Raw genomic sequence first — 22,518 nt, 5'->3', positions numbered from 1 at the left:
TTGGTAAAATTTAACATTACTTGATTGATTTTAGACTGAAACAGATTACTACAATTCTCTATGTCCTCACTTTGATTTAACTCACTCCAATCGGTTTCTTGCAAAGCCGCCGCAAAGTTTGGCATTTGGTTTTTTGGAATAGCATTATACACAGTATGACTGTGTGAAACTTTGAAACGTCTTTTTGTGAGCTTTCTTGAAAAAAAGAAAGCATTGTGGTCTGATAAGCCTGTCATAAAGTTAAATGTTTTTGTAATTCTTTCAGGTCGATTGACAAAAAGTAAATCTATTAATGTTTTGGAACGTGAAGTTATCCGAGTGGGCTGTTGAATTAATTGTGTGAAATTATAGCGGTCTGTAGTTTCTTTAAGATGTTTTCTAACCTTCTTTTCATTCCAATTTACGTTAAAATCACCAATAATGATTGTTTCTTTATTTAAATCACAATATTTGAGAAGAAGTTTAAATTTTTCATAGAAATCCAACTTTGCAGATGGTTTACGATATACACATATTATGGTAAATGACATTGAAGATGAAAGGGATACGTCTACTCCGACACCTTCAATTTGGATATCCTCTGGCCATACAATCTGTTTACTATTAAAAAATCATGCGGTGTGGTCGTGTCTAGGCGCAGGTCCACCATCTGATCTGGATACGGCCCGAATCCGGCTGACTAAATCATGCGCTGTGGTTGTGTCTAGGCCCAGGTCCACCATCTGATCTGGATACGGCCCGAATCCGGCTGACCACATCATGCGGTGTGGTCGTGTCTAGGCGCAGGTCCACCATCTGATCTGGATACGGCCCGAATCCGGCTGACTACATCATGCGCTGTGGTCGTGTCTAGGCGCAGGTCCACCATCTGATCTGGATACGGCCCGAATCCGGCTGACTACATCATGCGGTGTGGTCGTGTCTAGGCGCAGGTCCACCATCTGATCTGGATACGGCCCGAATCCGGCTGACTACATCATGCGCTGTGGTCGTGTCTAGGCCCAGGTCCACCATCTGATCTGGATACGGCCCGAATCCGGCTGACCACATCATGCGGTGTGGTCGTGTCTAGGCGCAGGTCCACCATCTGATCTGGATACGGCCCGAATCCGGCTGACTACATCATGCGCTGTGGTCGTGTCTAGGCGCAGGTCCACCATCTGATCTGGATACGGCCCGAATCCGGCTGACTACATCATGCGGTGTGGTCGTGTCTAGGCGCAGGTCCACCATCTGATCTGGATACGGCCCGAATCCGGCTGACCACATCATGCGGTGTGGTCGTGTCTAGGCGCAGGTCCACCATCTGATCTGGATACGGCCCGAATCCGGCTGACCACATCATGCGGTGTGGTCGTGTCTAGGCGCAGGTCCACCATCTGATCTGGATACGGCCCGAATCCGGCTGACTACATCATGCGCTGTGGTCGTGTCTAGGCGCAGGTCCACCATCTGATCTGGATACGGCCCGAATCCGGCTGACTACATCATGCGCTGTGGTCGTGTCTAGGCGCAGGTCCACCATCTGATCTGGATACGGCCCGAATCCGGCTGACTACATCATGCGGTGTGGTCGTGTCTAGGCGCAGGTCCACCATCTGATCTGGATACGGCCCGAATCCGGCTGACCACATCATGCGCTGTGGTCGTGTCTAGGCCCAGGTCCACCATCTGATCTGGATACGGCCCGAATCCGGCTGACCACATCATGCGGTGTGGTCGTGTCTAGGCGCAGGTCCACCATCTGATCTGGATACGGCCCGAATCCGGCTGACTACATCATGCGCTGTGGTCGTGTCTAGGCGCAGGTCCACCATCTGATCTGGATACGGCCCGAATCCGGCTGACTACATCATGCGGTGTGGTCGTGTCTAGGCGCAGGTCCACCATCTGATCTGGATACGGCCCGAATCCGGCTGACCACATCATGCGGTGTGGTCGTGTCTAGGCGCAGGTCCACCATCTGATCTGGATACGGCCCGAATCCGGCTGACTACATCATGCGGTGTGGTCGTGTCTAGGCGCAGGTCCACCATCTGATCTGGATACGGCCCGAATCCGGCTGACTACATCATGCGGTGTGGTCGTGTCTAGGCGCAGGTCCACCATCTGATCTGGATACGGCCCGAATCCGGCTGACTACATCAAGTGCTGTGGTCGTGTCTAGGCCCAGGTCCACCATCTGATCTGGATACGGCCCGAATCCGGCTGACCACATCATGCGGTGTGGTCGTGTCTAGGCGCAGGTCCACCATCTGATCTGGATACGGCCCGAATCCGGCTGACTACATCATGCGGTGTGGTCGTGTCTAGGCGCAGGTCCACCATCTGATCTGGATACGGCCCAAATCCGGCTGACCACATCATGCGGTGTGGTCGTGTCTAGGCGCAGGTCCACCATCTGATCTGGATACGGCCCGGTTCCAGCTGATTATAGTAAACCTCGGAATGAACAAGAAAGACTAACATTAGTGTAGATGCCATTCTTCTTATGATGTAACGAGTACATCAGGTGTTATAGGAAGTGTTCCCGGTTCCGGCTGACCTAATCTATGCAGACTAATAATCATTTAACTGATTTGATAGGAATGTATAATGTTCTATGTGTATGCCAGGTTAAAGAGATGTGTTTTTAATCTAGATTTAAACTGACAGAGTGTGTCTGCTTCCCGGAATATGTTAGGAAGATTATTCCAGAGTTTAGGTGCTAAATAGGAAAAGGATCTACCGCCAGGAGTCGTGCGATTTTGATATTCTAGGTATTATTAACTGGCCGGAATTTTGAGATCACAATAGACGTGAAGGACTATAATGCGTAAAGAGCTCGCTCAAGCTCTGCCCTCTTCTGGAAAGGGGGCTAAGCAATAACTCATTTGCATTTAAAGATACATGTACAAAAACAGCGTGTTTTTCCTTCCACTCAAAAATTGGCATTTACATTATAATGGCATTGTGGCATGTGAGGTATTTTAAGCTAAAACTTAACACACATATTCTGGTGACACTGAGACATATTACATCTTGTAAAAAGGGGCATAATAGGTCCCCTTTAAAGGGATACTCCACTTTTTTCGGAAATATGCTCATTTTACATCTCCCCCAGAGTTAAACAGTTGAGTTTTACCGTTTTAGAATCCATTCAGCCGAACTCCGGGTCTGACGGTACCACTTTTAGCATAGCTTAGCACAGATCATTGATTCTGATGAGTCCAGTAGCATTTCTTTCAAAATAACCAAAGAGTTTCAATATTTTTCCTATTTAAAACTTGACTCTTCTGTAGTTAAACCGTGTACTAAGATCGATGGAAAATGTAAAGTTGCGATTTTCTAAGCCTATATGGCTAGGAACTACTCTCATTCCGGCGTAATAATCAAGGAACTGTGCGGCCGTACCATGGGTGCAGCAGGCGTAATGATATGACGCAGCGCCTGAAAATAGGTCTAATAGGTTAGACAAACTTAGTCCCGGTCACGTTGGAAGAAGTTACCGAGCTGGGGACTATTTTCAGGCGCTGCGTCATATCATTACGCCTGCTGCACCCATGGTACGGCCGCACAGTTCCTTGATTATTACGCTGGAATGAGAGTAGTTCCTAGCCATATAGGCTTAGAAAATCGCAACTTTTCATTTTCCGTCGATCTTAGTACACGGTTTAACTACAGAAGAGTCAAGTTTTAAATAGGAAAAATATTGAAACTCTTTGGTCATTTTGAAAGAAATGCTACTGGACTCATCAGAATCAATGATCTGTGCTAAGCTATGCTAAAAGTGGTACCGTCAGACCCGGAGTTCGGCTGAATGGATTCTAAAACGGTAAAACTCAACTGTTTAACTCTGGGGGAGATGTAAAATGAGCTTATTTCCGAAAAAAGTGGAGTATCCCTTTAAAGAAAATGTTTTTAGATCATATTTTTGTGACAGTGGGAGATGATGTTTTTAGCATTTCCAGAATGTTTTTGTGATATAGAAAATTATTGCTTTACACAGGGGTGCGGGAAGATGTTTTAGGTTCACCACATCTGAATAAGAAACAATATTGAGTGTATAAAACGCCAAAACTCCACGAAGCACAGCAGGTGTATCGGTGAGAACTCTCGTTTAAAGGAACACTCCACCGTTTTTTCATATTAAACTATGTTATTCCCTTAACTAAGACGAGTTGATACATACCTCTCTCGTCTCAGTGCGTGCACTCAATCGCTTTGATAGCACTTAGCTTAGCCCAGTTCATTCATTAGGTTCCAAACAGAGATGAAGTTAGAAGCGACCAAACACCTCCACGTTTTCCCTATTTAAGTACAGTTACACGAGTAGTTACACGACCAAGTATGGTGACACAAAATAAAACGTGCCGCTTTTCTAAGCGGGTAAAAAGGATAACTATAATGTATGGTGGAATAGCACTTGGGAGCACTTCGACTCGGCGCAGTAATATCAGGGGAGAGGATTTTTCAGGAGTGATGATATTACTGCGCCGAGTCGAAGTCAGAGCGATTGAGTGCACGCACTGAGACGAGAGAGGTATGTATCAACTCGTCTTAGTTAAGGGAATAACATAGTTTAATATGAAAAAATGGTGAAGTGTTCCTTTAAACCGCAGACACACACCGGGACATTTGACTGCACATCACATTTCTGATATTATTGATACTGCTCGCGATCGTAATGTAATGGACCGGTCTACGGGACGTGAATTAAGCCTTTAAATAAAAGGGGTATTGATCTGTTTACACTGTCATATACAGTAAAAGAGCCTGAACAGCGACAGGAAATATAAATTAACACATAGTAGCTGCCATACTTCCCGCTGGCTTCACGCGAGCAATTATTATTTCAAACACGGGCTTGTACAGAACATTCTGGGTCTTGTGGATCAAAGTGCATTGTGGGAAATACAATTCCAGAGTATTTCCCACAGTGAAGCTCTTTCTGCGTCGTTCTTTCAGCTGAAATCCTGGAGCTGGCGGGAAATGCAGCCAGAGACAACAAGAAGGGCCGTGTGACGCCCAGACACATCTTACTGGCCATCGCCAACGACGAGGAGCTTCATCAGGTACATCACATCTATTCTAGACGGCTTCTTTTGGTCACCAGTGGCACTTGCATGGTCATATCAGACATATAATGCATGTAATATAATGTGAACTGAGAAAACAATAACTCATTTATTTAATTATTGGCACTGGCAAGGTAAGTACTATTTTGACCACTTTCCCGACGGGCCAGTGGAATAAAGTCCTCAGTGTTGATCCCTGGGATGTGTTTTTGGATGTGTCTGTGCAGCTGCTGAAGGGTGTGACCGTCGCTGCCGGCGGAGTCTTACCCAACATCCACCCAGAGCTGCTTTCCAAGAAGAGGGGCTCCAAAGGAAAGCTGGAGGCCGTCATCACTCCTCCGCCAACTGAGAACAAGACCAAGACCGCCAAAAAAGCAGTTGTCAAGAAACCGGCCACCAAAAAGTCCACGCGAGTAAAGGTACTCACTGAACACTGGCCAATCCTTTTATTCACTAACCACCCACTAACTAGTTTAAGCAGGCGAAATCAGCACTGTCATTCATGTCCATGCAGACGTGCCTTCTTTATCTGTCAACTAGGCTCGATGCCAGCCGATGATGCCAGCCGATGATGATCAAATGATGAGCATTATAACCCGATGTGCACTTTCATCATTAACTCGTGTACCTGGTGTAATATCCTTACAGTCAGCATTAGCGAAGCCATTCAGTATCAAAGACGTCAGACGACTCTCCAGTTATCTTATTATTGGCTGCTTTAAAGGAGTAGTTCACTCCAGAATAAAAATGTCCTGATGATTTACTCTCCTCCACGTCATCCAAGATGTTCATGTCTTTCTTTCTTTAGTTGAAAAGAAATGAAAGTTTTTGAGGAAAACACTCCAGGATGTTTCTCCATATAGTGACTTCAATGGGGTCCAACAGGTTGAAGGTCCAAATGTGAGTTTCAGTGCAGCTTCAAAGTCTCGAGGAATAAGAGTCTTATCTAGACAAACCATCCGCCATTTAAAAGGTCACACGTGTTCTGGTTCAAAAAGGAAGAGTAGAGCGAAAAACTCCATCTCATTTTCTCCAACTAACTAGCTTTTAAATGCCGTTTGACTACGGGTGCGTTTACATGACAACGATATGCTTAAAACAAAGACGTTTTTCCTTTGAGTTTTCCGCGTACAGACGACACCAGTGTCGAAAACGATCCCCATTCACACGTATTCGTGAAAACGACTGAAAACCCTGTACTTTGCTGCCAGGCCATTAGATGACGATGAAACGCTATAGACTGAACATGCAATAAGCATGAGCATGATGGCATCATCTTCAGAGATTCGTGTTTCTGTTGTTTACACGGAGACCATTTTTAAAAACTTGCACTTTGAAACCCGTTTTTAAAAGTTTGCATTCAGGTGCCCAAAACGTTTTACATTTCTAGTTGAGAAAGGTGTCATGTAAACAGCTCCTTATTCTTTACACGTTCGGTTTGTAAACACTGGGTCAGTACTTCCACCTAAGTCACACATGACCTTTCCAAGACGAGCATTTGTAGTTAAAAAGTATATACATTTTTATTTGTTTTAAAAAATATCCGAGGGTAAATTTTCAGGAAATGTTAATTCTGCAGTGACCTAATCCTTTACGGCAGTTCAGTCTGATGTTGTAAATCTAGCAACAGTTTGCTGTTGTTGTGACAGAGACGGGCGGCTGATGCGGACGGCGGACCGGCTGATGGATTCACCGTCCTCTCTTCCAAAAGTTTATTCCTCGGACAGAAGGTACAACAGCCTTTATTAAACCCTTCTGTTACTGTAGTACAGTGCTGTCCAGACTCAGAGTTCAGCTCCAGCTTCTAGTTTGCCTAGTTAGCCTTGATTAGCTGGTTCAGGAGTGTTTAACTGGGGTTAGAGCTGAACTCCACAGGACAGTGTCTGACTGCTATAGGAACTGTTCAGATGTTCGTTTCCTCTACATTATTTGCTTTTCTCCTCCTGTTGTTCTGCTGAGTCTAGCTGCTAAAACCCAAATCCATCTTGCTGAAACATCTCTAGCTATTAGGGGTGCAATGATTCTCTTGTTTCCTCGCATACATCGATCTTGATATGTGAATTGAAATGAGTCATTTGTTTTGACGTATGCATTAAAATAACAATTTAAAATGCATTCATATACATAAAAAAAAACAACACACAGAATCAAAATAATAATTAATTAAATAAATTCTGACTCTTGAATCGATTCACACCCCTACAGGCTACAGATTGGTTCGCATGAATGCATGAATACGCTGCATTTTACACACACTATATGAGATGCTGATTCCTGCCTATTTCACATGCATTTTTACTCCAGAGCTGCTCAGGCCTCGTTAGACGTTATCATAGAAACATAATCCTCATACTGTAACGGGATCCTATTTTATTTCAGTTACACCTGTTATGTGTCTATCATATACTGCCATCATATATATAAAGTCTTATACTCGCAATTTAAATATTCTTTTCACATTATCACAGTGAAGTGATTTTAAATGTTAATGAGTAGATGTTGCTGTTATCAGACCCTGTTTAGGGAGGTGGACTATTTGCCTTTATATTTAAAGGACAGTGTAGTGCAGGGAGACAGGAAAGTAGGGGGTGACAAATGGCACTTTCAATAAATAGTGCACACATTACTGTCCAGTTCTATTAACTGACTGTAATTGTACAAAATTACAATTGTCATACAACCCTGTAACCACACCCTCTCAAATGACCCTCACAATGTGAAGAGCCCCTCTCTGCTTTCTGACCCAATAATAATAATATTAACTAATATTATGTAGCGCCTGTCTATGTCTACTAGTGATAGGAGAAATGAAGCTCTGAATCAGTTGCACCAATTGCTTATTAAAAGGATTCACTGTTTCAAAGCGCTCTACACACCGCGCTGGTGGCACATGCTAGTCGAAACTCAAACCAATTTCACATTTTTTCATGAAAGTGTAATCGATTAAATCTACAAGCTTTAGCATTAATTTTCATAAATTGAATGAAAAAAAAACCTACTGTCACATAACGTGGTATCAAAGCTCACGAAGACGATGAATACACAGAATAACCTTTAATGAGAACATGCAGGAGATATTCAGGAGAAACAGCACTGACATCAACACAAACATTGACGAGGAACAGACGGAGAACACAGGGTTTAAATAATCAGGGGAACTAACCAGATGATTGACAGAACAGGTGAACATAATGACTAATTAGACACAGTAGCAAAGCTAGGTCACAGGGGAGAACCAAAAACAACTAAACACAGCATTCACGTTACACCTACATTATGAAACTGACCCAAGATCAGTTAAAACCATCAGACTTTCATTCATGTGTTCTCCAGATAACGCCATCTAGCAGTAAACACAGAATTTTGAAGTTTCATTGTCATACTGTTTCGAACCTTGATAATTACTGAAGCCTGAATTGGAGAGGAGCAGACAGTGGCGACGGTTGAATCATCATCAGGAACGGTTTCAGCTGGCTCTCTCCATGGATTCGACACATTGTTCCGGAGTGATCTCTCTCTCCCGGTTCTAGTGATCTCTTCCTTCACCAGCTACCCTGTCGAGAAAGTGTACATTTACAAAATCTTCTCCCATTGCTATTTGTATTGCGACAGGAGAATGTCAGGCAGGCGAAAGAGAAATCTAGAAAAAGAAAGAAAAGAGGGAATGATGAGGCCACAGTCGGGAAGGATCCCAGCGAGGTAGGGGGCGCCAGTGGAAGTCCTTGATTAAGGAAGAGTCCACAGAACCTGGGTGGCAGCTTGTGCACCGGTACCGTAAGAGGCAGGGAAGGACCGCACCAGCCAATTATAATATCTTTCTTAAACTGGAACGTAAAGTCCACACTAGAGGTGTAGTCACTACTAGCTAGTTTGTAACTAACTCTATTCGGGTGCACCATTTGTTCTTAAGGGGCAGAACGCAGCTAGAGGGTCATAAACTCTCCATAAAGTAATCTACCTTCAATGATCCAATAGAAGCCTTCATATACGTGAGCAAAAGTGTTAAAGTGCATAAATTTCAGTTTATCCTTCATTCTAACTTCTTTTGCCTAACATTACTAACGGTAAAAAATAGGTTTCCATCAAAATACGACAGTACTTAACACAATAGGTATTTTTATGTTTAAATATCATTCAGAAATTAAAATGCATCAATAAATAGATACTGATTCTAGAGCTGCACGATTCTGTATAAATTGATAATCACAATTTTTTCAAACAGAGATTACAATTCTCCCAGGATTCTGAACAGACAACTAAGCAACATTATATAATTTACAAATGCTATAATTATTTACAAAATGCTGCAGTCTATTTAAAATGTTTAATCTGAATTATTTTTTAAAAGAAATTTTTTCATTTGCATGATTGATTCAATGACAAGTACATTTTTAGCAGTCACGTGTCGCCACCTACTGGTGTAACTATGTAATTGATACAATCGTTATTTAAAGCGCCAAATTACTTTCAAAAGGTGATTTTCTCTATTTGAATCACTTCTGTAGACATCAGTGATTATATCTGAACTATAAACTTTTATCGCAGCACTGTGATAATAAGAATATTTGGGTACTATACGGTTATCCGGACCACATGTGATGACCTACCCCAACCCCGCCCCTAAACCTACCCGTCACTGGGGTTACGACCAACCAAGAGCGGTTGTGGTCAGGTGTGGTCCGGATAACCGTATAGTACCAATATTTGTTTCACAGAAACAACGATACTGTGTGGTTGAAAGGCTGTTTCATATCTATACGTGATAACTGCTTTCTTTGGTCAGCGGCAGCGCCAACGTAGATCTGAATGTTCCGTTGTGATTTTGTCAAAGCTTTAATAGACACAGGCGAATCATTGCCATTTTGCAGTGCAAAAATATTAAGTAGTGCGTAAGTTGAAACTTAATGCTTATTTATGTCGAAACTAGGCTAAGCTGTAACTTGCGCACAGCTGGTCTAGCCTAGGATGAGCCTCGCTTGCTCTTTCCCATGTGCATCTGCACCACTGGATGAAGGCCAGGGCAGTGGGAACAGGCATCACGTTCCTGTGCAGTAAAAAGAGATGGCTGGTAACCAACAGAACACTGGAAAGGGGACGTAGCATTGCTAACACAGGGAGTGTATTGTGGGCGTAGTCTGCCCAGGTGAGCTGCTAGCTCCAGGAGGCGGGATCGTTGGAAGCCAGACAACTGTGAATCTGCTCCAAATCCTGGTCGCCTCGCTCCGACTGCGTGTGGAATCAAGAGGTCAGACTCACTCAAGCTGATCTGACAACAGGACTCCTTCCAAAAATGCCTTCAGCAGTTTTCAGGCATCGATGGAAGTGCTTTAAACTGGTTTCTAAATTTAGCTGTTTGCGAGTTCTGATCTGCGTTGATTCAGCCCATTTTGACTGTGGCGTTCCCCAGGGATCTATATTGGCTCCTGTACTGTTTTCCTTGTGTATGCTTCCTAGAGGTAGTGTACTTTAGGAGAAGCATGGGATATCCTTTCATTGTTATGCTGATGATACCCAGATTTATTTACTATTGAAAAAGAATCAGGGAAATGCAGTCAAATCTCTGTTGGCCTGTCTAGAGGATCTAAAAGTGTGGATGTTTTTACACCAACAACTATTGATTTTAAATGTAAGCTAAAATCATGCTTCCTTTTTCAGGCATTTAACCAACCTTGGAGGTTTAGTTTTGTATTGTGTATTTGTCATGTCTTGTGATTTATAAACTGTACAGCTAATTGGTCAACGGCTGTTGTTTTAAACAGATGAGAAGAACTAGTTGAGGTTTTCTTGGTATCTCATCTTTCTGAGGTGACTTTTCTAAGAAAGAAATCACACAAATGAAAGTATTTAGACATGTTTTGGGAACTTTAATTTAGGCAGATTTGTAAACCTTCGAATTAACAGGAAAACCCCTCTTAGTTTTCCTTCTTTTGGTTCAGCAAAACACATTCAAGTCCAGTCCACTTTATTTCTACAGTGCCTTATACAGTACAGATTATTTCAAAGCAGCTTTCACAGTGATAAACAGGAAAATAACAGAATCAATTATGCAAACTTCATCAAATACGAGACAAATTCTTCCATAAAGCAGTTCTAAAAAACTGTAGTCATAATTCAGTTCAGGTCAATGAAAGTGTAAAGTTCATCAAGTCTGAAACAAGTTCAGTTCAGCTCTACAGCAGCTCTACTGAAGATAATAGAGTTATTATTCAGATCAATTCAGTGTCAATGTTGCAAAATTTGTCATTTATGAAACAAAGTCGAATCAGCTAAAAGAAAGCCCTGGAGCTCTGGAGAAACCCGTGTCCTCATCCTTCCAGTGTTTTCTTCCATGCCTCTCTCCTGCGATCTGCACTGGGGTTTAGTTTTCCTGAGCTCAGTGTGTAGAGTACGGCCGGCTGTTGTTAACTTCTGCTTTACTCTTCAACCCTGCTGCATGATCTCTCTACAGCTCAATCTCATTCACTGTCAGATCACTAACCTGGCTGCCTTCAACCCGACCAATGCTGACCTCTGACCTTAAAGATGACTTAGGTGAGCTGTTAGTCAAGCTGCCATGGAGGCTCATGTTCATTCAAACGCTGCAGATCGAGCCACGTGTCAGGATTCGGTCAGCCTTTCCATCAGTCCTGTGTGTGTGTGTGCGTGTGTGTGTGTGTGTGTGTGGTGCTCGCCTCCATCCAGCTTCTCAATAGATGGCAGTGTCTCCTCTTTTTACTTTTCTCTTCTATATTCCTAGCAGTTTTTGTCTCCTCGTCATGGTTTCACCACATTGTCCACAGCATTTGTCTCTCACTATATTTGTTTGCCTGTTGTTTTAGCTGCAAGTTGTGCAAGCTGACATTGCCTCCATCGAAAGTGAAGCCGTTGTTCACCCGACCAACTCCACCTTCTACATGGGTGGTGAAGTAGGTAAAGGAGCCGTTGTCTCCCATAGCAGATCCACAGTCGAAACCACAGCTCTGACACTGACCGCACACACATACTAATAACAAAAGCACTTTCTTAGAACAATATTTGCTCAGTGACAATGAATGCAGAAGGTGTCTAAAACGGCACACTGTGTTCATGCTTGGATCTGGCCTGAGTTAATGGACCTAGTGCTGGTGTTTCATGGCTGTGGTTGAGTACATTTGGGTAATGCTTTACTTTCTATTTGGATTGCTGTGGCAATTATTTCATGTTAATATTGTGAGTTCTCTCAACTTGCTTTTTGTGTCTAAACTTTGAATTCTCGTTTTTCATATACTTTTTTTCCCATGTCTTCACTGATTCTTGTGCCCAATCAAACATTGAGTTTCATTTGTAACCCAACTTTATAATATTAATAGTCATGTTTTATTGAAAACGTTATTTCTGAATGTTTTCTGAACATTCAAAACATCTAGTTTTTAAAAATATTTTTAATGTTTTTAATTTAGTCCAACTAAAATGTTCAAGAAGAAAATAATATTTTTGTGCTGATGTTTTGAGAACATTATTAGACACCAGATGGCTCTGAACGAATGTTCTATTAACGTTACTGGAAGAACGTTTGTTCATAACGTTGAGAGAACGTTTGCTGGGTAAGGGATCAGAAGAAGAAGCATGTTCACCGTTCTGTCATCATTTACTCACACAAAAACTCAAATAAAGCTCCTCGAGGCGCGTCACAGCAGGTCTGGCAAATATCATTGGTTTTGAAAACATTCACAAGTCAAGTCACATTTATTTGTATAGCGCTTTTGACAACAGAGAGTGTTTCAAAGCAGCTTTACAGAGATAACAGGTCAATAATGCAACAAAGTGTGTTTCTAGAAGAAAATAGTGTCACAGTCCAGCTTAAGTAAGTTCAGTGATGGTTCATTTTGTTGTAAAAAAGTTATTAATTTAGTTCATTTATATATATATATATAGCCGCTCTGGAGTAAATCGTGACGTCATCGTCCAGCTCAGTTCAGTTCTCATATAATCTGTCAGTGCAGGCAGATCAATAATATTGTTGAATATTAAATTAAATGTCCTTAACATTAGGGTTAGGGTTGGGGACTGAAAATGGTCTCAAGTGAAGCCAGCTTTAAACGAGTGCCGGTCGGAGACTCACACCGTCACTTTACCGTCTCTTTAAACGAGTGCCGGTCGAAGACTCACACCTTCGCTTTAAACGAGTGCCGGTCAGAGACTCACGCCGTCGCTTTACCGTCTCTTTAAACGAGTGCCGGTCAGAGACTCACACCGTCTCTTTAAATGAGTGCCGGTCAGAGACTCACGCCGTCGCTTTAAACGAGTGCCGGTCAGAGACTCACGCCGTCGCTTTAAACGAGTGCCGGTCAGAGACTCACGCCGTCGCTTTAAACGAGTGCCGGTCAGAAACTCACGCCGTCTCTTTAAATGAGTGCCGGTCAGAGACTCACGCCGTCGCTTTAAACGAGTGCCGGTCAGAGACTCACGCCGTCGCTTTAAACGAGTGCCGGTCAGAAACTCACACCGTCTCTTTAAACGAGTGCCCGAGTGCCGGTCAGAGACTCACGCCGTCGCTTTAAACGAGTGCCGATCAGAGACTCACACCGTCTCTTTAAATGAGTGCCGGTCAGAGACTCACACCGTCTCTTTAAACGAGTGCCCGAGTGCCGGTCAGATACTCACGCCGTCGCTTTAAACGAGTGCCGATCAGAGACTCACACCGTCTCTTTAAATGAGTGCCGGTCAGAGACTCACGCCGTCGCTTTAAACGAGTGCCGGTCAGAAACTCACGCCGTCTCTTTAAATGAGTGCCGGTCAGAGACTCACGCCGTCGCTTTAAACGAGTGCCCGAGTGCCGGTCAGAGACTCACGCCGTCTCTTTAAACGAGTGCCGGTCAGAAACTCACGCCGTCCCTTTAAATGAGTGCCGGTCAGAGACTCACGCCGTCTCTTTAAATGAGTGCCGGTCAGAAACTCACGCCGTCTCTTTAAATGAGTGCCGGTCAGAGACTCACGCCGTCGCTTTAAATGAGTGCCGGTCAGAGACTCACGCCGTCGCTTTAAACGAGTGCCGGTCAGAAACTCACGCCGTCTCTTTAAATGAGTGCCGGTCAGAGACTCACACCGTCTCTTTAAACGAGTGCCCGAGTGCCGGTCAGAGACTCACGCCGTCGCTTTAAACGAGTGCCGATCAGAGACTCACACCGTCTCTTTAAACGAGTGCCCGAGTGCCGGTCAGAGACTCACGCCGTCTCTTTAAATGAGTGCCGGTCAGAAACTCACGCCGTCTCTTTAAATGAGTGCCGGTCAGAGACTCACGCCGTCGCTTTAAACGAGTGCCGGTCAGAGACTCACGGCGTCTCTTTAAACGAGTGCCGGTCAGAGACTCACACCGTCTCTTTAAACGAGTGCCCGAGTGCCGGTCAGAGACTCACGCCGTCGCTTTAAACGAGTGCCGATCAGAGACTCACACCGTCTCTTTAAACGAGTGCCCGAGTGCCGGTCAGAGACTCACGCCGTCTCTTTAAATGAGTGCCGGTCAGAGACTCACGGCGTCTCTTTAAACGAGTGCCGGTCAGAGACTCACACCGTCTCTTTAAACGAGTGCCTGAGTGCCGGTCGGAGACTCACGCCGTCGCTTTAAACGAGTGCCGGTCAGAGACTCACGGCGTCTCTTTAAACGAGTGCCGGTCAGAGACTCACACCGTCTCTTTAAATGAGTGCCCGAGTGCCGGTCAGAGACTCACGCCGTCGCTTTAAACGAGTGCCGGTCAGAGACTCACGGCGTCTCTTTAAATGAGTGCCGGTCAGAGACTCACACCGTCTCTTTAAACGAGTGCCCGAGTGCCGGTCGGAGACTCACGCCGTCGCTTTAAACGAGTGCCGGTCAGAGACTCACGCCGTCTCTTTAAATGAGTGCCGGTCAGAGACTCACGCCGTCGCTTTAAACGAGTGCCGATCAGAGACTCACACCGTCGCTTTAAACGAGTGCCCGAGTGCCGGTCAGAGACTCACGCCGTCGCTTTAAACGAGTGCCGATCAGAGACTCACACCGTCGCTTTAAACGAGTGCCCGAGTGCCGGTCGGAGACTCACGCCGTCTCTTTAAACGAGTGCCGGTCAGAGACTCACGCCGTCGCTTTAAACGAGTGCCGATCAGAGACTCACACCGTCGCTTTAAACGAGTGCCCGAGTGCCGGTCAGAGACTCACGCCGTCGCTTTAAACGAGTGCCGATCAGAGACTCACACCGTCGCTTTAAACGAGTGCCCGAGTGCCGGTCAGAGACTCACGCCGTCTCTTTAAACGAGTGCCGGTCAGAGACTCACGCCGTCGCTTTAAACGAGTGCCGATCAGAGACTCACGCCGTCGCTTTAAACGAGTGCCGATCAGAGACTCACACCGTCTCTTTAAACGAGTGCCCGAGTGCCGGTCGGAGACTCACGCCGTCGCTTTAAACGAGTGCCGGTCAGAGACTCACGGCGTCTCTTTAAACGAGTGCCGGTCAGAGACTCACGCCGTCTCTTTAAACGAGTGCCCGAGTGCCGGTCAGAGACTCACGCCGTCGCTTTAAACGAGTGCCGATCAGAGACTCACACCGTCTCTTTAAACGAGTGCCCGAGTGCCGGTCAGAGACTCACGCCGTCGCTTTAAACGAGTGCCGGTCAGAGACTCACGCCGTCTCTTTAAACGAGTGCCCGAGTGCCGGTCGGAGACTCACGCCGTCGCTTTAAACGAGTGCCCGAGTGCCGGTCAGAGACTCACGCCGTCTCTTTAAACGAGTGCCGGTCAGAGTTAAACGAGTGCCGGTCAGAGACTCACAGTGGCGTGTCTCCTGCAGGGAATGCTCTGGAGAAGATCGGGGGAAAGGAGTTTGGAGAGGCGGTTCTGGAGCTGCGCAAGAAGAACGGCCCTCTGGAGGTGGCAGGAGGTACTGCAGTTTACACTGAACAACACAGGCTCACATGTAGAAGATATTCCCAAAAACAAAACAAATAAATAGGTTAATGGATAAATTACAAGGTCATCCATATATGCCACAGATGCTGTAGATGAACCATAACTCACACTGAACCATGAACTTTCTGAAGTTATAAACAAATTCATGCTCAGTTTCCACCATCTGAAATCATCTGGAAGGAAGGATACGTTTGATGAATTTCTGGTTGAGTAAATCTGAGTTGTTATAGCTATAAAGAGCTACGTTTTGATGAATTCCCTCTTTTATTCAGAGCACTCAAACGATGTAACTGTGTATAGATTGCAGTGTATGATCTGATGATCTGATGATCTCTCCTCAGCGGCCGTGACCTCGGGATTCGGTCTTCCTGCAAAGTTTGTCATCCACTGTAACAGTCCCGGCTGGGGCTCGGATAAGTGTGAGGAGATGCTGGATAAGACTGTGAAGAACTGCCTGGCTCTCGCTGATGAGAAGAAGCTGAAGTCTGTGGCCTTCCCTTCTATCGGCAGCGGCAGGTACAGCTTCAGCCCTGAACACACACCGAAATCTGCACCAATCTTCAATTAACCCTTAATACCACCGGTCACAATAGAGTTAATTTATTAAGCTCTAAAAATTGTATTGACTGCTGTTTTAGTGCATTTCCAGCAAATATGGAGAGAATAAAGGGTCTCAATTAAATTTGTGTTGTTTCACATGGTCACATGACCAGAGCAGTTTAATTCAGTAGATGACGCTGCATCAAAGCTCCAACACAAAAGATTAGTAAAGTATGTTAACATAAAGACATGACAAAGATGGTACACATTATCTTTAAGGTGTCTAATATTAATATATGAATTCACAATTATTCAGTTTTGTTGAGTGTGGTCATAGAATGAGTGAAGATGTTGATGGCAACAAAAGTGACCGGTGGGAAAATATTTTTGTCTTTTATCTCAGTATTCCTATAAGTGTTGTATAAAGGTTTTTATGTTTAATAGTAACCCTAAAATGACACGAAAGAGTTTAATAATGTGTTAAATAACTGGGGGGATATAGGCTATGTAAGAATTTTAAGCACAATTTTCTATAAAAAATGTAAAAAATAATTATTGATTATTTCGAGGGCCAACTAATGACACCTCATCTGGATATTTTCATGTCTGGGAAACATTTGGGATTAAACGGGTTAAAGTCAGCCTGAAATCCAATCCATGCGTGTTTTTCTTCATTTGATCTGGTAATGTTTAATCAGAATGTCATAACTGGATCTTCTGATGACACTGATGATGTATGCTGGTCTCCTCCAATCACACAGTGTGCTTAAGCTCCGCCCCTTTCCTTCAGTCCAATCCAAGCTCACGTTCAGATCCGCCTCCATCCCTGATCCGCGACTGAACCAAACCCTGTGTGTCATAATCACCTTTTCTCGGATGTATGTCACAATACAAAAGATCTTATTGTGTCTTTAAGACTGTAATTGTGTAAGAAAATGAGCCCACTGTGCAAACCTGAAATAACTTGATTGTCGCACAGTGCACATTTATACTTTTTTCACTGTTTGTATTTATATAGTATACTTTTGTGTAAGGGAGACTTGCAAAATAAGAATTTCTTTGTGTGGTTTTACTGTGCATATGATAAATATAAATATATCTTGTATCTTTTATATCAACAGTAATAATAGGTATTTCAAAGTGTTTTATAGAGAGATATTTGTTCAGAGAAAAGATAAAGATCATTTTCAGTTCTCGAAGAGACTGATTTGTTTTCTGATCCATTTGAGATAGCATTCATTACTAATTGCTAAATGCTGTTTATTTTTGCCGAATTGAAGCGTGTGGTTTCCTGAATGGCGTTCCGTCACTGGTGTGTTTCTGTGTAGGAACGGGTTCCCGAAGCAGACGGCGGCTCAGCTCATCCTGAAGGCCATCTCCAGCTACTTCGTCACCACCATGTCCTCCTCCATCAAGACCGTGTTCTTCGTGCTGTTCGACAGCGAGAGCATCGGCGTCTACGTGCAGGAAATGGCCAAACTAGACACCAATTGAAGTAGAAATTTCTGTTGATTAAAAATTCTATAGAGGGATAATTCATTTGGGTGGTGGTGATAAAATATGTTTTGGTACTTTATCATAACCGTACGGTTGTTGCATTCCAGGTGTTTGGAAGTCTTGGATTTATTCTTCATTTTTAACAGAGGGTTTGTTGCACTGACACACAGCTTCATTTTGCCTCTTGTTGTATCATGTGTATCACACATGTTAATATGCATAAAGTGTATATGAAATTATTGAAACAATGAACTATTTATGAACTGAATTAATATATAAAAACTGAATAATTGAATTACACTATTCAACATGTGAAGTGGATCAAAACCTTTCATCAAAGTTATACATGTATTTTGAACAATATCCGTTCTTGTCTTAGGACAACTTTGATTAACTTTTTTGATCCACTTCATGTGTGACCCTGCATCACGAAACCAGTCACATGTCGTACGGGTATATCTGTGGCAATAGCCAACAATACAGTGTACGGGTCAAAATTATTGATTTTTCTTTTATGCCAAAACTCATTAGGATATTAAGATCATGTTCCATGGAGATACTTTGTAAATTTCCTACCGTAAATATATAACACATCTATTTTTGTGAGTGAATGCTGCACAATCGTGAACATAAATGCACAACTTTAAAGGAGATTTTCTCAATGTTTAGATTTTTTTGCATCTTCTGATTCCAGATTTACAAATAATTGCCAAATATTGTCCTATCCTTACAAACCATACATCAATGGAAAGCTTATTTATTCAGCTTTCAGATGATGTATACATCTCAATTTCCAAAAATTGACTCATGTGACTGGTTTTGTGACAGGGTCACAAATGTTGACTACTGTATATATGAGCATTGATGACTGACTGCACGGCTTGTGTAATGTGCGCCTGCTGCCAGCAGAGGGAGCCCTTTGTCCAGCGTTGTATTCAGAGCATCTTACATTCATAATACAGACAAAGGAAGTGATGAAGGTTTGTTTATTTCCTTATACCTGGTGTTATCCGAGTGAGTTCTCATGCGTGGTGGTGTCCAGCAGCGCTCTGGCTCTCCGGCGAGCTCTTATCCCGGGGTCATTGGCAGTCAGTGCCGGGTCAGTTTCCCAGCGGATCCGCAGACCTCCTCGAAGGGCACCATCTGAGGACTAATCCTCAGGAAATACGGGCAGCTCTCTCCTCTACTCCTCGCTGGGAAATCTCAGTAAACTCAAAGCATCTGTAGGCACTGCTCTTTCCCAGAGCTCCGGCAGATGATGCTTTATTCCTCGCATGTACAAAGTAAGCCCGGCGGGGGAAGAGGGCTACGTGAAATTAAAACAAACAACTGCGGGATCAGGGAGGGAAAATATCCAGTCCTGAAAGATCATGCGAGTGCACATGAAAGGAGCGTAATATATCTGTCATTTGGAGTGGATGCACACGGTCTCAGTGGTGAATCTGGTTGTGGATCACTCGTACTCGTGAAGAATGTCGACGCAATATACTTAGAGCTGCTCAAATGTGACTTAGTGAGTAATCGAATACAAACAGGAGAAATCCTCGTGTTATGAACGCACTTCTTTCTATATTCACTTGTATAAGGTTTAAATCTGAGGCCGTACTCATGAACGTTAGGTAGGATGCCTAATAACTCTCGATCTTTGGCCACTCGAGAATTTTTGGGGGAAAATGTGCATGTTTATAAGTTCCCAGTTTATAAAATACCAGTTGTAGAACAGAACCTTACTGATAAACCAATATATGCTTATCCTGGTGACCCCGATTGTCTGGTTCCTGGGGTTGAATAATAACACAGATCCCTATTAGGGCTCGTTCTGTTCAGCTGAAGCCCAGGAGACACACATCTCTCCTCACACCTTCGCTCTCTACGCCGAGTCCAAATGTGTCCAGCAGATTTGATCCTGTGGTTCTCTCACTAAGCTGGTGGGAGCTTGGGCTTTTGGCTCCTGTGGGATCCCATACACACATGGTCTCTATACAAACACTCTGCTCTGATCCTGACCCTCCTCCAGTGTATATGAAGCCATATAGGGCTGTGCTGGACCTATGTACAAATTGCAATAATTGGCCGCTTTTGCTTAAATTTCAGGCTACGATCGGACCTATTTTCTCTGAGTATATGCCTGAATCTAGACGTAACGCAATTTGTCTTATTTCAACTGCATATAATTAATCTTCCATTTTGCATGTGCTGTACACCATGTTTGTGTAGCATGCATAGAGAAGTTATCAAAAGAGTTGTGGTTTAATTGGTAGATATGAGCCAATATATATATTTTCTGCATGTATAACTTGTTGGCCTGTATGTTGTGAGTGCAGCGTCCAAACATCACACAACTTGGTAGACATCTGGGACAATTTGATGATGCACACCACCAAATTTATTACATTTTCCATACTAGCGGCCACTCCCTTACGAAAATTAACCATGGTTTTATTGTGGTAAAACCATGATTTTTGGCATTTTGACTGCCATTTCTATAACCACAAAAAAAGAAAAACATGGTTAAACTATGCTTTTTGAAGCAAAACCATGGTAAGTTTGTGGTTACCATGGAATAACTACAAGAACCATGTTATTTTGGTTTTAATCGGAGTAAAATCATGGTTAATTTTCGTCCAGGGCTAGCAATTGTCTTCTCTTCCCTATTGTGCCGTATTTCCAAGTGAAACGCTTCTGGAGCAAAAACATGTGGGCGGGGCTTGATTGTGTCTGTGGGGAATTGATTGGATGGTCGTGGTTTGCTATTGGCTGATCTCATGTGAGTGACAGGTTATAGCCCCGCCCTCGTCATCAGAGAAGAGAAGAGATGCTGCAAGAGGAACTGATTCTGATTCAAGATTATTAAAGCAGTAATGATGTGCACCCATAAATCATTTACAATAAACACTGCAATATTCCATAAAAAATTAGAATTGTCCATTTTGATTTCACAGGAGCTTGACATTTTATTACATTTTCACAGTTGTGGTCATGGTCTTCCTTTTCCCATGTCTTTGGACCCCATTAATTGTCATGCAATGTTTTTGGTTTTTGTTGTAAGGCTTATTTCTCCACAAACCTTTGTGCTGTACTGCAAGAGATCACAGAAATCATACCATTTCGCTCATGTGTCGTGTAAAACACTAGTATAATGAATGCAATGGTACGGAAGCGTATTGCATTCACTTGAGGAAAAATAATCTACTCTGTTTTTCTGAATTAACGAGTTAATTATCTCAGAATTACGAGATAATTTTTCATGAATAAAATGTATTTGCTCTGTTTTTCTGAATGATTGAGTTAATTATCAGAATTATGAGATCATTTTTCATAAAAAAATATTTTGTTCTGTTTTTCTGAATTAACGAGTTAAATATCTCAGAATTACGAGATAATTTTTAATGAATAAAAGTTTTTGCTCTGTTTTTCTGAATTATTGCGTTATCTCAGAATTATGAGATAATTAAGTCATTAATTCAGAAAAACAGCAAAAACTTTTTTTCATGAAAAATTATCTCGTAATTCTGAGATAATAACTCGTTAATTCATAAAAACAGAGTAGATTATTTTTCCTCAAGTGAATGCAATACGCTTCCATACAATGGGAACTGAATTTTGCATCAAAAGCAAGCCATAAAAAACAGGCTCTCAATTACACACATTTCCGCCGGCAGAATGGTGGCGTGATGGTGATATTTCACGTCTGTGGCGCTTCATCCGGACAGAATGCGGTGGACCTTTACCCTGCCGCAGGATCTTGAGCAGTCAGTGGCTGGTCCTGGGCTTTTATTGGGCTGTGAGGGTCTGGAGGTGAGCCTGTCTGTCAGTCCAGGGTTAATCTCTAGGCCAGATCAAAAGGTCACATATAAAGCCAGGCCCGTCAGCTTTTCCTGGTTATCTGCAAATGGTTAAACAGCACGACTGACTGTTCAGAGAACAGGGGAAGCGATGCATCTTCACACGGCAAGTCTCAACACGCAGATTTACATTTGAGTACTGCAGCAGAGGGAAGATTTGCCATGGAAAACATCTCATTTAGGCCTGTTCCTCACACAAAGCCAAGGGCGTTTAAGTCATGTGGACTATTTTTAGGATGAAAAGAAACCAGGTGATTGAAAGCTAGATTCTGTGAAAGTAGATTCCATCACTCTTATGAGCTGTCATAATGAGATGAGCGCTGCTTCTCTGTGGTTTCGAGCTTTGACACTTTGCCTTTGCCACACATGATGCCGCCCGTCTGCCGAGGGATTTGCGGGATCAGGATGACCTCGGCTAATCCGGAGAGTCCACAGCATTGTGTCGAATGTAATTGTGTGACTGGCGGTGTCCTTCATTAAGAGGCCCAACACCTCGAGATCAACCTCACACACACTCATGGGACCAGACCCCCTTATCATTATCCCGTCAGTCCTGTCAAACATACAAGCAGACACACCCACACACACACACACACACACATACACACACAGCTAGACAAACAAAAGGGCTGTATGTACATTTGCCTGGGGACCTTTCAGGATTTGCTACGTCAAAAGCTCT

General features: G+C 43.4%; 1 protein-coding gene across 1 annotated transcript in view; it reads left to right on the top strand.

Annotated features, from left to right (window-relative positions):
• The window catches only part of macroh2a1 (macroH2A.1 histone), a 32,101-nt gene extending 10,978 nt beyond the window's left edge, over positions 1-21,123 (top strand). Inside the window, exons 3-9 of the mRNA XM_084386798.1 lie at positions 4,948-5,054; positions 5,285-5,476; positions 6,707-6,787; positions 11,876-11,966; positions 15,836-15,925; positions 16,296-16,470; positions 17,823-21,123. Of these exons, the coding sequence (XP_084242924.1) occupies positions 4,948-5,054; positions 5,285-5,476; positions 6,707-6,787; positions 11,876-11,966; positions 15,836-15,925; positions 16,296-16,470; positions 17,823-17,988 (902 nt within the window). The 3' untranslated portion in view covers positions 17,989-21,123. The remainder of the gene's footprint in view (positions 1-4,947; positions 5,055-5,284; positions 5,477-6,706; positions 6,788-11,875; positions 11,967-15,835; positions 15,926-16,295; positions 16,471-17,822) is intronic.
• The last annotated feature ends 1,395 nt before the right edge of the window (positions 21,124-22,518 follow it).

This window comes from Rutilus rutilus (assembly GCF_951802725.1).
Source record: "Rutilus rutilus genome assembly, chromosome: 18".
NCBI classification, from domain to species: domain Eukaryota; kingdom Metazoa; phylum Chordata; class Actinopteri; order Cypriniformes; family Leuciscidae; genus Rutilus; species Rutilus rutilus.
The sequence above is the reverse complement of the archived record's forward strand: the minus strand, read 5'-3'. Positions and strand labels throughout refer to the sequence as shown.